The sequence below is a fragment of the Toxotes jaculatrix genome, chromosome 14, assembly GCF_017976425.1.
Source record: "Toxotes jaculatrix isolate fToxJac2 chromosome 14, fToxJac2.pri, whole genome shotgun sequence".
Taxonomy (NCBI): Eukaryota; Metazoa; Chordata; class Actinopteri; family Toxotidae; genus Toxotes; species Toxotes jaculatrix.
This window is the reverse complement of record NC_054407.1, coordinates 18,051,949-18,068,705: the sequence shown is the minus strand read 5'-3', so window position 1 is coordinate 18,068,705 and position 16,757 is coordinate 18,051,949. Positions and strand designations below refer to the sequence as shown.

The window sequence follows — 16,757 nt, the reverse complement described above, 5'->3', positions numbered from 1 at the left end:
CTTCAGGAAAACATCATGCCAACAATTTTCTAAATCACATATTGATTTAAGGTACACATTTGCAGTCTGCTGTGGTGCAGTTCCTCTGCGTTTTCTTTGTTGATATGCTGATTAAGTGTAAGCAAAGATTAAGCAAATTGGCCATGATGTTGCATGTCCCAAAATAGCCCTCGACTGCTGCTGAGAGGCTTTGACCAGTGCTCGGAGGAATAACGGATGCACACTTTCTGTTGTTTTAGCCGTTATAATTAAGGTGACATGTGAGAAATACGGTAAGCCTTTTTAATTACAACTTGGTTGACATGTTTGTTGGCCAGTCTGTTATTTTCAACATTACCTACAGGGTGTATTTCATCTAGTTAGTTGATATGTTTCAGGTGTGTATGGCCTTTGTCTAAGACTATGCCTACACCTAGTTAGACTTGTTCACAGTACTGTAAGTGAGTAACTATTTTCACTATAATGAAGCTGAATCTGTCATGGGACTGGCTATGTTCTGTTTAAGGTCTCTTTGCTGTAGATTAATAAACAACTTCTGAAACCTCTTTAATAGGCTAAAACACAGAGGCTCTGTGGTCTAACACAAGGTGGTATCATTTAATGTACAAATTATGCTCTTTTCTACCATGCTGAATTTAGGTCTACTGATATTATGCAACTATAATATTGTTTGTTTATTATTACATTAATATAAACCTACAAAATACATTATGTAAAATATTACATGGAAAACTCTATGTATGTCTAACAGCTCAGGAATATTAATGTGCATTCAATCATTTAATTTGAAATATACTGTCCGATATATCAGTGTAATTTGACCATGACAGCATTTCTTCAGTAAAAGTTTAATGGTGTTTAGCTGCCTCATGCATATTTCTAGTCAACTTAATTTCTATGACACATAAAAATTATATGCTGATCACTGCTAAAAGTGTTGTTTTGAGTGTTCATGTGGGCTCTCCATTTTGAGATGAGGACTGAAAAATCATGCAAAACACCAATTTGTCTCTCATTAAAAACTTGACATTTTAGTCAATGTGGTTTTCAAACCATAATCACAACAAGACAAACAGCAGACACAACTCGCACTAAAAATGATAGTTTAGGGCCATTTCATTTGATTCTCTGTCACATCCCACATTCTTAAAGACCAAAAATCATACGCAAAGAGAGTACAGTCTTTAATATGGGATATCTTGTCACTAAATGTTAACAGCTGTTTTACATAGAGCCTGTTAAAGAGTCTACTGAAACCCAGTGTGTTGTGAGATTTCAGTTGTTCCTCTGGTTACAAGTGATAGAATTTTCAAATGATGTACTTTATCGAACTGCTGGAAATACAGAGTTTTATATATATATGTGGTTCTATACAAGTGTCCAGAATAAAAGCAACCTCATTTTCAAGGTCAAAACCACAACTTAACACGTGAATCCTAAATAAAAACATACACTCAACACAAACTCTGTCTTTTGAGTATCTAACACTCATCACCTGCAGGTTTGAAAGGTGGCAGTTTGTAGTTTCCTCACTGATGGAGGACAAGGGCTGTGGTCATTTTGAAAACAGTCATTTATAGTGGCTCAAAATATATGGATGCACAGTGTGTAAGTATCATTTTGAACTGCTGTAACAATGCTCTCCCTCTCTTTACTTTCTTTCTAGCTACCTCCACACAAAATGAGCAACACACCTATCCAGGACCCGGGTGCCCAGGGACTGTCCTCAGGCAGTGGGCAGACATTACCCTCCCGACCCTTACAGCCCACCTCTGATCCCTCAGCTTCAAAACGAGTATGTTTCTACAAAAGCGGAGACTATAAATTTAGCGGGCATCGCATGGTCATCAATGCCCGCACCTTCAAGACATTTGATGCTCTGCTGGATGTTTTATCCAAGAAAGTGCCTCTGCCATTTGGAGTGAGGACCATCACCACACCTCGAGGGATCCACCTTGTTAAGGGTCTGGATGACTTACAGGATGGGGGATCTTATGTGTGTTCTGATCAGAAACGGGTGAAACCGTTAAACCTGGATGAAGTGAACCGACGGCAGGTACCGTGGAATACAACCAGACCCCTCAGTGCAGGACGACGAAGGCGTCAAGGACCCCAGTTCAGTCAGTTTGGCAGAAGGAACAATGTCGCCAACCGGCCAGCAAAGGTCACAGAGAGGGTGGCAGTACGGACACCAAAGAAACTTGTGGTCATCAAAAACAGGGATCCCACTGTTAAACGCACAATTGTGCTGCAGAGAAGAACAGCACCAACATTTGATGCTTTGCTGGATTACCTTTCTCAGATCCTGCAGTTCCCAGTACTGAAACTCTACTCTACAGATGGCAGAAGAGTAAGTGTTTGGTAAACTAAAAACGGGAATGATGGTTGATCAAAGTCAGTTTTAAGTAACTCCTGAAATTATTATAATCAGCAGGTACCCTTGTGGAATGGATGAAGCGTTTAAAGTAAATAAATTAATTCCTTTATAGTTCCTTTTCACAGTGAAAAGGAAGCTAGAACATTTGTTGCTTCAGGAAAATATAACAACTACCAACTGAAACAATATGTGAGAGGGGTATCAGTTTTTATTATTAAATCATATCCTTTAGATTTGATTGGATTGTTCAAAGTTGCTGTGTCTTAATGAATACTGCTCAACTGGGAGATGTAGAGTTTTTTCTGACCAAAATCCAAAACACACAACTTTTTGTATTTTGCTGTGCTAGCTAGCATTAAGTGCTGTTTTAAACTATTGGTTAGTCATCCATCACCTAGTTCCTAGTTCAAGGTGAGTCAAAAATATTCAAATAGAATAGAAAAAAAAAAAAAAAAAGTTATTATATGTTATTATAATTATGTCTTGCAGGAAGAGAAATTAGTGGAATTTTGATATAAAACTGCTCAAAAATGACAGGATTAGAACTTGGAAAACAAATACATAAATATTCAATATTCATTTAACTGTATTTTTTTCACTTTTTTTTGTATTTCAAAATGTTGAAATGTTTTGGTGACTTTTCAATTACCACCATGGGATGTGACTACTTGGCTCCATGGTTTTGGTCCTTGAATATACATAAGTATGTAAGGATACTTAAGGCTATGCTAAGCCAAGGTGTATCTGCCATATCTTCAGTCACTTTTTTGAGTTTGACAGGTCCTTCTTAATCCTGGAAACAGCAGCTGGCAAATCTCAGGTCGTCTCCAGGTCTACTAACCCATTTGCTCCAGAGCTTTTAACTGTATCACATGGTCCTAGCCAGCAGATGGATTTTGCCCTGTTGTCACGCAATTGTAAATGCTCAAACTTTCCATTATTCTGAGGACTTTAAGGATTCCTCATCTATGTTGGGTCAGCGGTTAACAGTTCTGATTCAAGGCCTCAAGATTTTTAGAATCTTTGTTTGACATGGAAACTATATGCATGTGCAGAAAAATATACAACTAAAATAAATAAGTCCTCTGTGGTTTATTTTCACTGTAACTCATAAATATCTCTGGGATTAAGAATCAGGACTTTTACCCTGTTACTGTACATGCTATAAGTATTCCAAGAAGTGCTAAGAGGTGCTATCAAAATCTCTACCCCCCAGTGAGTTATCACTCTGTAATCCCACGTGTCCTTTAGCAATCACAACAAGCTCCTTATTAAAGGTCATGAGGGTGGAGAACCTAGAAATGCAGAACTGCTGCTGATCTGTGATGTCTGGACGGTGTTGTACTAATGTGGGAAAAAGAAATGGGATCAACTTGCCAGTGATAATGCAAACTGAATGTTATCAAGAGCTCAGGTACAAAGGATGTCTTGCAGTGGTTGCATATAAAGCATGTGGCCAGTTCAGAGTAACTGCTGTTTCCATTAAATAGATAGTTGTTTTCTCAGACTTTGACTAACATGTCAAACTTGTTTCTCATCTTCTTTCAGGTTGATGGGCTCGCTGCACTTATCTTGTGCTCTGGAGTTGTTGTGGCAGCGGGAAACGAACCATTCAGATTAGGAAACTACACTTTTCACACAACGGGACAGATGGCACAGGCCATATACATGGAAACTGTGGAGCCATCTATGCTGCAGCCCAGAGCTCGTAAGTTTTAATAAGTTTTACGGGTGTACACTTTCTAGTGAAAAGAAAAAGTATAAAGTATATAAAGAAAGTATAATTCCATCACTTCTGTTCATCTATAATGATCCTAAAGCATTTGTGAAATTCAGTAATTTTTCGCTGTTAGGTTTACTCAGGTATTACTAATGATATCTATCCACTGCAGGTAGTTTTAGTTTCATCTGCCTTGGTTTTGAGATGTGTAGTTTTCCGTCGTGACACCAGCACAATGTAACTGACACTGCAAAGGAACGGCTCCACAGTTCGCTTTCTTGCTAAGAGTCAGACAAGGAGATCAGTAGGCTACCACTTTCATGTCTGTACACTAAGCATGAGGTTAGAGCCAGGAAACGATTAGCGTAGCTTAGAGTAAAGACTTGAAACAGGGGAAGCTAGCCTGGCTCTGTCCAGAGGTACTCTGGTTAGCTGTTTCTCTCTAACTCTAACTTATTTGGCTGCTGACTGTAGCTTCATCTTTAACAAACAGATATAAGTGTGGTATTGATCTTCTCATCTAATTCTCAGCTTGAAAGCAAGTGTATAGTGTATTTCCTAAAATGTCCAACTATTCCTTTATACATTTATATCCCCACCAAACTAATAAGAATACTACTATTAATATGCTTTTATTTCCTAAAATATATTTTTATTCTCTCACTCTCTGTTTTCCCCTTCTTTTACAAACACCTGTATTTTCATCAAACACCTCCAACCAAAGAGAACAACAAATCTTTCTCAAGTGGAAGAGGCTCAAGAAACTTCTCCTTATCATCAGAGCGATATATTGTCAACCAGATAAACACGTCTCGAAATGGAAGCATGAACAGCCACCTGCATCACCACAATGCATCATTTGAGACAGAAGTCAACCAGCATCACTCATCCATGGAGACATGTGGAACTGGGAGGGTAGATGATGAGCATCCTACTTGCATTGTACCTCAGGATGACGACATTGAAAAGTCTTTCCGTGTGAACCAAGATGGCAGCATGACTGTAGAAATGAAAGTGCGTCTTACCATTAAAGAAGAGGAGATGCTCCACTGGACAACCACACTCAGCCGCTCCAGCCTTAGCAAGAGGACAGTTTGTGCCTCGATTTCTGAGTCGGGCAACAGCTCACCTGACTCAAACAATGCTGTTGCTAAAGACTCTTCTAGCATCAGTGAAGATGAAACTAAAGAGGAAAACCATCCCTCTGGAGCTGGAAAGGGCGTCGGCTTCAATGACCATCAAGTATATGAGGGCTACACTTCAGCAGCTTTGGGAAAAACAAAAACAAGTTTCAAACGCACTCCTACACCAGGTCCTCGGCACGTTAAGAAGAACGCGTCGGTTGAGAGCGTGAAGATGGTGACCGAGTCAGGAGTTCAAGAGAGCACCCTGGGACATTATTCCTACATGGAGAAGACTGCAGATGGTGAGACAACTGAAGGATACTGTGTTGTCAGACACAGCAGCAGCAGCAGCCGACCAATCCCAAAGCCCCGGAAAACGGCGTCTGCAGGAGCGAGCAACCAAGGCTCCCACTCCTCCATCAGGTCATCAGGAGTAGCTGAGGTTCTTCAGATACAGAATAATGGAATGGAGGTTACAGAAACTGTGATGCATATATATGAAAGTCTAGGCTGCTACGACAACTATTTTGCAAATGAGGAATACAGCGCAGACAGCGTACCTTTGCATGGTAGCAAACCATCCACTGAGTCGGGGGCACGTTCATCCAGCAACGACTGTGATATAGATTCTAGCTGGCAGCCACCCACTGCTGACCCACTACAAAGACAGAGAGAGGAGATGTTATCATTGTCATCAGAGCCAATTTCTCCAATACACGAGACTAAGAACAATCTGTCTTCAGTGAGTGAGAATGACACTCAAACAGCAACAATCTCCCAAACTGAGGAGACAGTAAAAAAGAACAAAACTCATAAAAGTGAGAAGAATAAAATGATTAAACCTGCTAGGAATCACAGGAGTTCAACTTCAACAAGCAGCTCAGATAAAAAGCTAAAGGAAAGCATGATATGCCCCTCAAAAAGCAGCAAACATTCATCTACTGAGAAGCTCAGCAGCAATGCCAGTGCAGGTAAAAAGAGTGAGAGTTCATCAGAAAGTGCTAAAAGTGGCCAAAAAAGTAAAGGAGCAGAAAATAAAGCAGAAAAGCTTCAGTCCAAGAAATCAATTAAAAATGAAAAAACATCTAGGAAGGACACAGCCTTATTAGTTAGCACAGAAAAATTGAAAAGCACCCCACCTAAGAGACAGAGCATGAATAAAGTGGCTGCTAAAGACAATGGCCATAATGTAAATACTCCAACTGGAAGACCTCAAATGAAAAAGAACATGTCAGATATTTTACAACCAAAAAAATCACTAGTGCCAGGCAAAAAGACAGTGAACAAACCTAAATCCATGATCGAAAACAGAATATCATCACCTAAAAAATCTTTAGAGTTAAGTGAAAGTGTTTCAATGCCTTCCCTGAATCCTACGCCCTCAGAAATCCACCAATATGTTGAGAACTGGTTGGAGAAAGTCACCCAAGACCAGGTGCCATACATGGAGGCCATCCTAGATGAATCACAGCCTCCATCAAAGGTTGTGTTTCAGATAGGTGGCGATTCTGAATCAGATGAAAAGAATGAATGTGAGACTAATTTAGATGAACATTACCCATTGTCTGGTGATGCTGTCAAGAAATCTGCTTCTTGTCTATCAGTTCCTCTTTACCATGAAGGGCCACAAACATCTTCGGTGTACAATGAACAAAAAACAAGAGGTTTATGCGTTTCAATGCCAAGTGTCAGGGTGGATCCTGTACAACAGGAGAATATACTGAGGTCACATAAATCTGCAGAGGCCATCGGTCCAGATGACAGTGAATCAGCTTCATCTGCTTCCAACATTTTAAATCCCAAAGCAAGGATAAAACCCGCCCTGCGACAACTTTGCTCTTCTATTCAGTGCATCAGAAGGGAGTCTGACACCAACACAACATCCAATCTCGAGAAGTCCAACAGCCTTCCCGACTTCTCAACACAAGTAGCTTCAGTGTTTGGCTCATCATGCAAAGCATTTCTGTCATTCTTGTCTGTGATGACCCTGAGAGATAGCCTAACAGGCTCTATGCTAGGGGAGGGTAGCCAATCAAGAAGCGCCTCAGAGGCCATGCTAATGATGGAATCCCTGCAGAAAATTTCGTCCATTGAGGACGAGGAAGAGCAGAGGGCAAGTCTGACAGATCTGCACAGCAGAGCGTCTTCTCAATTTAGAGAACGTTGGAAGGATTTCCAGATTTTGAGGGAAAGGCTTGAAAGTGAACCACTTTCTCCCAAAGTTTCAGAAACTGAGTTTGCCCTGGATGTTGTCTCTGAAGGAGGCGATGTATTTGAGGATCAGCATCTGCATATTGATGAGCTGATGGAGGAGCTGAACATGCCACAAGACCTCCGAGCAGAGATTTCTTCAACAATCCAACAAGCTAGAGGTTTCTACCCTGTGGAAGAGAGCACTTTTGTAGAAACTGAAAGAAACCAGTCTGATTCAGAGGAAGATGTGGAAAAATTTGTTGACGAATGCAATGACGAAACAAAACAATCAACAGATCCTGAGACTACCTGCACAGTTGAGGACATCGCTGAAAAAAAACAGGACAATGATGATGGAGATATAGGCGACTTAAATAAAATGCAATCCATGCATTCTGAACAGTCAAAGATAATGGGTGAGCCAGAGCATGAACCTGGTGAAATTCAGGAAACAGGCCTTGATGTGAAAGATTCAGAATTGTCACAGACAGAGGGAGATGAGGTCCTGAAAGTAGATGAAAATGAGATGGAAGAAAATGAAGATGAAAACCAGGTAGAGGGGGTAGAAGAGGATAGGGAGGAGGAGAACGACAGAGAGAATGTAGAAACAAAGGAGATAAATGATAGTGCTGAAGAGCTTGAAAATATAGAAAAGGAAAGGGAGGAAGAAACAGGGACGGCAGCGAAGGAAGATGATGAGGGGCAGGATGACTGGGAAGCAGAGAAAGGAAGTGTCGAGGAATGTGTTGAGAAAGTAGAGGAAGGGACAGAGGAGGAGATGACAGGAAGTGAGGAGGAGGATAAATTAGAAGGAGAGAGAGAAGTGGTTGAGGAGACAGATCAAGAGGCAAGAGAGGACGACAGTGCTGAAGAAACAGATGAGAGAGAGGGTGCTGAGCAGACAGAGATGGAAGAGAGGGAGAAAGATGAGGTTGAAGAAGAAGCACATGTGGAAGAAAAGGGAGAGGAGGGTCGCAGTGATGAAAAGCAAGTAGAGGAGACTGAAGTAGAAGCAGATGAGGCTGTTGAGGAGACAGATGAAAATGTTATTGAAGAGCAGAAGGAAGAGGAGGAGGAAGAGGAGGAGGAGGAGAAGGAAGAGGGAGCGGTTAATGAAAACGATGTGGAGGAGGTAACTGAGGAGATGGGGGAAGAAGAGGAGGTAGAAAACCTCACTGAGAAGGATGTAGAAGAAGAAGCAGAGGAAGCTGCTGAGGAAACAGATGAGGAAGAGGAGGTGGAAGACGTCATTGATGAGGTGGGCAAGAAGGAAGAAGGAGTGGATGTGATTAGTGAGAAAGATGTAGAAGAAGGAGCAGAGGAAGTTATTGAGGAGACAGATGAGGAAGAGGAAGTAGAAAACATAATTGATGAGGTGGAGGAGAAAGAAGATGAAGAAGAAGTGGATGTGGTTAGTGAGAAAGATGTAGAAGAAGGAGCAGAGGAGGTTATTGAGGAGACAGATGAGGAAGAAGAAAAATATGTAACTGAAAAAAATGTAACTGGAGATGCAGATGAGGAGGAAGAGGAAGAAGACATGGATGTTACTGCAGAAAGAGATGAGGAAGAGGACAAAATGGTAGTGGAAAACAGTGAGGAGGAAGCGGACGATGGTGAGGCTGAGGAAAAAAATACAGAAGCTAGGGTGATCACAGATGAGGGGGAGGAGGAAGAAGAAGAAGAAACTGCCAAGGATACAGAAGAAGAAGAAAAGTGTGATGAAGGGAGTAGCAAAGAGCTTGAGGAAATAGAAAGTCTGGAGGAAGAGTCAATTGCAGATAAACAAGTAGAGGAGATGGAGATTGAAGAAAATATGAAAGCAAGGCAGACATCAGCTGAAGAGGAGAGGGAGGATGATGAAGAAAATGAGTTGAATGAGGGATTTGACCAGGTGGAGGAACAAGAATCAAAAGATGAGGCTGAAGAAGGAAATGTTATTGAACATGCTGACAGTTCTGCTGATGATAATGACTGTAAAAACCTGCTAGAAGAGGCCTCCTATTTGCAGCAGCACGATAGCAGTCACGAAGAAGCAAATGCAGAACCTAACAGTGAATCACCAACCAAATATTCATTTGAGGGTCAGTGTGAGTACGATAAAGGTAACGGAACAGAAACTGTTGTTGAACCTGAAACAGACGAGGAAGGGGAGCACCACGAGGAAAGAAGAATCAGCATACCGCATCCAGTGGAAATATCACAGGAGTTACTTGACTTTGTTAACTCTGCCCTACAGTCCTCTTCACTTATATTCACATACGACGCTCGGGGGAATGTTAGGATAGAGCCGGATAATGTCCGAGTTGTACAAACTAAGCAAACGGTAATTCCAAAACGTAGAAAGGATAGTTCGTATGGCTTAAAATGTCTCCCGAGCCCGAGCACCTCTGATTTATCTGATTACAGACCAGAAACTTCAGAGAGCGGTGGATATAAAAGTCAGGAATCTGTAGATATTGTCACAGAGAGTGGAGAAGAGGCTTCAGATAGACCTTTTCCAGTCTGCAGACATCAGACTGATATTCCTAATGGGAGAACAAATGTGGAGCGAGTTAAGTCCAAACTGTCTCTTGCAAGTAGTTCAGAGCTCTTGCAAAATTCCAGATTGAAAAGTGCAGAGAGTTTCTCTTCCAATAATTCAGGCACTAAAGTCTCAAGGGAGGATCTGTCTTATTTCAGTGCTGCAAGCTCATTAAGGGCTGAAGTGGCACCAGAGGCTGCTCAGTACACTTCTTTCACCTCAGAAAAGGACACAGCTGATGGGGTTTTGATTGATCAAGGAAGGTGGCTGCTGAAGGAGAACCACCTCATAAGAAAATCTCCTCCAGTCTCTCTGGGAATGTATGGTGATGCGGATAGCACCTCCATTGATACAGGTCAGGAGAACACTAGTGAGGACTCACCGCCTCATTATAAAACCCAGCACAACCCCCTTGCTGCCATATCCTCATCAGAACTTGAGGAACTAGCGAAGCCTCAAACTCCAAAGTGCACCTATTACAACATGCCTCACGGAAGTGATTCCGACCCCTTTTTGGACGACTCCAGTGTCCAAAGTGAGAAAAAGGATACAAGCAGTGTCAAAGGGAGAGGCTTCAGGGTGTCACCTACTATTGATACAACCAAAACCTGGTCAAATAAAAACGGCAGTCTGTCTTCATTTGCATCAGTTGAATTTAAAATGCCAGACAGGAAAGTGCATCCTGAGGGGGAGCCCTCTGCTGTGACACAGCCAAGAAGGACATCTAGTGGAGGAGGGAGTGTACTGCAAGCACAAGACTCAATCGACACCCTGCGAGCAAGATGTGGACAATACTGTCCCATACTATGAAAGCAGGACATTATGTGAAATAGAAATATTCACACATGCTGGTCCAAGGTGTGGTATTATACTTGGCTATGATTATGTTGTTGTAATACTGCTAGAAATGTTTCTAAAGCCATCACATTATCTTAAACATGAACTTTTATGCAGGCCCACCAGACTTACAGACATGTGGCAACTGAAGAGAGTTGTGCCTCTTATTTAAGTTTCAACATAGTCAAAAATGTACGTTTACAGACTTTAATTTTGTTTTTATGGTTGTGAATGATGAGATCTATAATCAAAAATGGAATTTAACATCAACAAGTAAGAACATTTCTTTTTTTACTGATTCAGTGCTCACTGTACATAACTATAACATCTGTTATTACAAATACTACAAATCATCAATTTTTTATTGAATACAATGCAACATGTCAAAGAACATTTCATTTTATTGTTTGTTTGGATTCTTCCTGAATGTGCAATGCACTTTCTGTGATTATTATTTTGTAATCAGCCCTGGATACTCTAATATCACATCGCTACTTTGCAAGATTATGTCACTTGGCAACTTGAAAAGAAATTAAAACTGATTAACCTGGGAAAACAAAATCCATAAATTAATTAAAAGGCAGCTCCTGGTAAACAGTTTTTGGCTCTAAGAAAATGTTCAATATTCAATAAACCCTGTTTATTGTTTTTTAATTGTATAGATGTTGTTTGTAGTTGGGAGACTTGCATGAGACAGATTGAAAAAAAAAAAAAAATTTAATAACAATGTGCCATGACAATGTGAAAATAGTTTGCTCATAGGGATGACAGAGAATTATCACCTGAATCTGCAGCTAACCTCAGCTGTACAGAGCTTTATAGTGAGCTTCAGCCCATTGTTGAGCTGTCACATCCACAACTTTACTGTTCTGGTTCACTCTCAGGGCTCTCATAGCGATGTTTTCGGCAGCGGTTTTCAGTGAAGAAGCTCTAAAACACCTGCTCCACACAACCTGCTCAACACCGAGTACCAGACAGACACTAGCTAGCTAAAGAACTAGTGTTTGAAAAACCCTGAAAGCTGTTAAAAATCCACTTACCAGTGTTTTTCCAGTGTCCTCACAGAGGCCTCAACCTGTCTGGAAGAAAAAAAAAAAAGTCTGCTCAATGATTAACATTTTTTTTCAACCTAAATCCCAAGTTGCAACTCACTCTTGTCAATCAAAACAAACATGGCACCCTGCTAGCCACTGATAGCGGATGCACAAATTTTGGAAGGTTAAAAATAAAATTTCAAATTTTGAAGAGGGATATTTTTTTTCTTCCGGATGGTTTGAAGAGTCTTACGGGAATCTGAAAATATTGTCAAACCAACAGCCACTGCACATTACTGCAGAAACAAACAATTTTATAAACATAATACAGTTTTCTTTTTGCATTTTTCTTAAAGCAGTGTTTCCTTTCACACACACAAATAAATAAACAAATAAAAAATACAGGGGAATAGAATACAGATAAAATTACAACTATATTTAGGGTTGAGATGTAAACTGGTAAAAATAATCCCATTTATAAGGCTTGCCTTGAAGCATCTCTGGTCCATGGTGACATTTGACTTTCATAAGATTATTAACTAAGTGAGGCATGTGAATTCTGAATGAGCCTTAGGCTTATAATATCCCGTTTATTCTTGGAACTAGAATACAAGAGTGCCAGAATCATGACTCATCAGGGGATTTCTGTAAAATCTCTTAAAACAACAATGCAGATTTATCAAAAAAGACAATTTATTTTGTTGTTATTCTAATTTTTGAAACAAAGGCCTTCAGTTACGGTATGAATAGATAATACAGGTGTGGATATAAATAATATTTCTTTTTATTCTTCACACTTGAAGTGTCTGTCTCACTCTGGTCCTCTCATCTTCAGGCAGGAGAAAGTGTCATCTGCAGCTGTCAGTCGGTTTGGGTGATGCTCCCTGATGCAGTCAGGCATATGCAAGTGACACTTGTGATGTGATGGTCACTGACAGACTGGCTTGAAATATGTGTGACCAGGGGATATTATCCTTGAAATAAGTATGACCAAATGACAGCAGGTGTTTATTTGGAAGGGAATAATTAATTCGGACAATTTTATGCTATATATTTGGTGAATTATACATGTTGGTTTTATATTAATGCAAAGGGGAAAATGCAGGGATGTTTTTCTCTCAACTGGAAGCTCAAACTAGAGTGTGAGGGGTGTTTCCCGTCCCCTGTCCCTGACCCAATCTCTTCCAGCAGATACACACACACATGCACAAAGAGAGACAAAGAAAAGAGTGAGACAGAGAGAGCGAGAGTGAGAGAGCGAGGTCTTTACAAAGTGACCATTCTGGATACTTTCCAAGGGTTTTGTCAGTCACTATGGAGATTTGGAAAATAGCCCCTGCAGTTTAATTCCTCTGTTGTTATAATGGTTGAAAGGTATCCATTGGAAGCCCCATTCCCCGAAATGAGCGCCCATCCTTACCCTGCTCATTTTGCTGATGACTGACAGAAAAGGTGCTTAAGTTCCAGCATTCGCAAGAAAAAAAAACATTACAGAAAAGAGAAAAAAAGAGTCAGAAAAGAAAAAAACCCTCATGGTAACCAGTTACAGAAGAAGCATCAAGATCCTTTTTCTTAAATAAAAGTAATGATACAGTACAAATATAAAAGTACTGATGTAAGTATTGTCAGCAAAAAAAAAAGTATCCAGAGTAAAAGTACTTGTTAGATTGTTAGTTCTGATGCATCAGTGCACGTGGGACATGTGGTTGGGTGGTATAAATAATATTGACTTCTGTATAGTTTGGTTGTTCAATTTAGTGATTCCCAACCAATGAGTTCAATGGATCACAAAATAAACCTGAGGGGTTGTGAGATGTTAATGGGGTAAAAAAGAAGAAAAAATTTCTGATACATAAATCTGTGTTCATGTTTTGGAGCTGGGACTGATTCTTTGCTTTATTGTAAAGTGTTTCATTTTTATTTCTTCGTTGGGCTTTGAAAAATCATTTAAATGAAGCCAGAGAAGATTAAAGGGCAAATGTGTCTTCTGTGAAAACTGCTACAACTCACACACATTTGAAACAAGACAAGGGGCTCCAACTAGACACAAGCCAAAAAGGTTGGGGGCCACTGGTTTAATGTTTAACAATCTATTATGTTTCATAAGCTCATCATGTGTTTTTTTATATAAAATCTTCAAAAAAGAAAAAGAAAAAGTACATTATGTAATTCCAGCTGTCAGATAAATTAGTGAAGCAGAAGTTTAAAGGAGCAGAAAATGGAAACACTGAAGTAACGTACAACTATCTCATGCAGACTTGACAAAAGCACACTGGGCTCCCCTGACATGGAATTACAGCCTTTCTTTTTACCTTTAGATTTACTTCAGTCTGATCTCCCTGCACTCACTGGGGTGCTGCAAGCACATTGTTCTTCAACTCTCCCATAACTAAATCTGCCATGTCATGACCCACAAAGAAGTCCAGCAATTTATCACAGCAAAATCATGAAAGAGCAAAACAGTAAACCTCACTCGATGTAGGATGGAGATACGTTGTTATAAACTGCTCTCCACAAACACTAATTTCTGCAATGAAATGCATCATTAAATTCCTGTGTGAGTTCATCTGTGTGAACAGGGCAGCCCCTGAATCCGTCTCTGTCTGGTTTTCAGCTTTGGCCAATAATGTTGGGGACGATTGCTATGGCTACTGGGCGCGCGGGTCGGTGATTCACCATCATGGGAGACAAAACAAAAGATGCCTTTTTGCTGCCCAGCGCCTGCGGTTTTGAAGCGATGACACCCAGAAACAGGATTTAACTTATCTGACTGTCTCTGACTAATGTGGAGGCTTATTTGATTCTTGTTCTACAATCTTTTTAATTAGCTCCCCTGCAGCGCAGTTGCTTTGGAGAAAACAGGAACCTCAGCAACAAAAATAAAAAGACCTAATGAAAAATTCTAAACATTGCAAAGAATGGGAGCTATTTGGCCCAAACCGTGGCACTGGCAAACACCGGGCTACAAACAATAATTACGGCCTACTGTCTGCATTCTGTTGCTGCAGTTAGGTGACAGATCAGCAATACACAATCCCTGCTCTGTCTGTGACAATCCCGGCCTCCTCTGTCTGTCTCTGTGGCCAACACTGGCAGAGTGGGCTCATAATGGGCCTGGGAGCAGGAATTTTCATGGCCCCCACCCCTGCCTGTACGTGAATTTCTATTGCTGGTTTTGGTGATGAGGTGCCACTGTTTACTCATACTGTGGCCCCTGTGTGGGCTCTCTGTCACCACAAGCCTTTTTTTTTTAAGCTTTAGTGCTTGTGTTTATCTGACCATTGTATACAATAACATACAAAATTAAACCATTTTCTGAATTGTGAGTACTTTAACTTTCGATACTTCACCCATCAGTACCATTTAATAAATAATAAATTCAATTTGAATAAAGAAAAGTATTTTCAATGTAATGTAATCTTGTAATGTAATCTTACTTTTCACTCATCCTAGCCAGTGGCAGCTCTCTCCTGACTTCACACAGATTGTTGTACTTCTCCAAAGTGGGCTGTTTCACAGCAGATTTGTATCCAAAATAACTTCAAAGAAATTGAGTGGCTGTGCCTTTACACACTCCTGACACGGTGACTTTATTGGATTTCTTAACGTGACTGAGTAAAGAAAAAGAAAGTTACAGTGCCTCTCTTATTTGCTGGTGCATTCCAAAATAATGTCACTTGGGTACAAGCTTGGGGTTTTAAACCTCACAACATTTTAGAGGGGAATCTTGTGTAAAATTGAGATTAAACAAAACCAGGCTGTAGTTTGTTGCTTAAAACTGCACAGATTTCCCCAGCTTAATGCTTCCCAAAGATGGCTGGCTTTATCATTGCACAGTCATTCCTCAAGGGCAACATGCCAATGCCAAATCACTGCAGCCTTCTTCACCTATAGGGTAAAAATGTGAAAATCTCTATGAACTAAATATTTGTGCATTTTGGCTATCTAGTCGACAAGCATCACTGAACCAGATCAGATCTCCCACAGTGACGGCTCCTTTCATGTTTGCAAAAGAGCACCCAGCAGCACCAGTGCAGTGCGTTTGAGAGGTGTAGAGTGTCACTGGCTCAGCTCTGCTGCCCTACGTCTCCCTTCAGAATCACTGAACCTCAGCAAGTCAGCAGCACTGCAGCACTGACAGCTCTGCATGCAGAGAAGAAAAAGAGACAGAAAAAGACAGAGAGGTGCTTTGGACATGAAGATTGGTCTCTGCTGATATATTTTATGTGTATGTGTTTATTATCTGTTGCAGGTCAATTTAAGTAAAGGGTGGCTTACAATAAACTGCACACAGATGCTCCAAGGCTGCGGCAAACCTGTCAGTATTAAATTACTTTTATTTGTGCCCCAGCCCTGTCCTTTTCTCTTTTCTCTTTGACTGTTAGCGCATGTGTGTGTTTTTGTGTTTGTGTGTGTGTGTGTGTGTGTGTGTGTGTGTGTGATCATCAAAGATTTATGTGTGTAATAGAGTAGTGTGCAACCCGCAAGTGTTTGCATGTTCTCCCTCTGGCATGATGTTCCCTGAACATGATTAACAACTGTAAAAACTGCTGACTGTTGTGTGTATCAAGAGCTACAGACACAAGAAGAAAGTAATTGATTGAATTAATTAATTGAATATCAAAAACCTTAAATGCAAGGATGTGATTTTGCTGACATGGACAGGGACATAGGAAAGGCATTTCCCCTCTCAGAACACATTTAAATGTCACTGTCTCACCTACATTTAATAAAAATTAAGTGCCCCCCACCAAATTCTTAAAATTATAATCTTCCATGTCCCAGTGAATGTTGTATTTAAATAGTTCTAGGAGATTCAGATCCATTCAGATCCATGTCCTCCTTGTTCAGGGTTTTATATTATGTGTGGAGAAAACATCAGGAGAAATCCTCTAAAGCTCTATCAATAGCCCGGTCTGCATCTCCTGACACTCACGTGCTTTTGTACTTC

General features: G+C 40.5%; 1 protein-coding gene across 1 annotated transcript; it reads left to right on the top strand.

The window, feature by feature from the left end:
* The first annotated feature begins 1,681 nt into the window (after positions 1-1,681).
* LOC121193560 (oxygen-regulated protein 1) lies at positions 1,682-10,745 on the top strand. The gene is made up of 3 exons (XM_041055921.1): positions 1,682-2,350; positions 3,926-4,085; positions 4,822-10,745. The coding sequence occupies exons 1-3, from the start codon at positions 1,682-1,684 to the stop codon at positions 10,743-10,745; spliced, it is 6,753 nt and encodes a 2,250-aa protein (XP_040911855.1).
* The last annotated feature ends 6,012 nt before the right edge of the window (positions 10,746-16,757 follow it).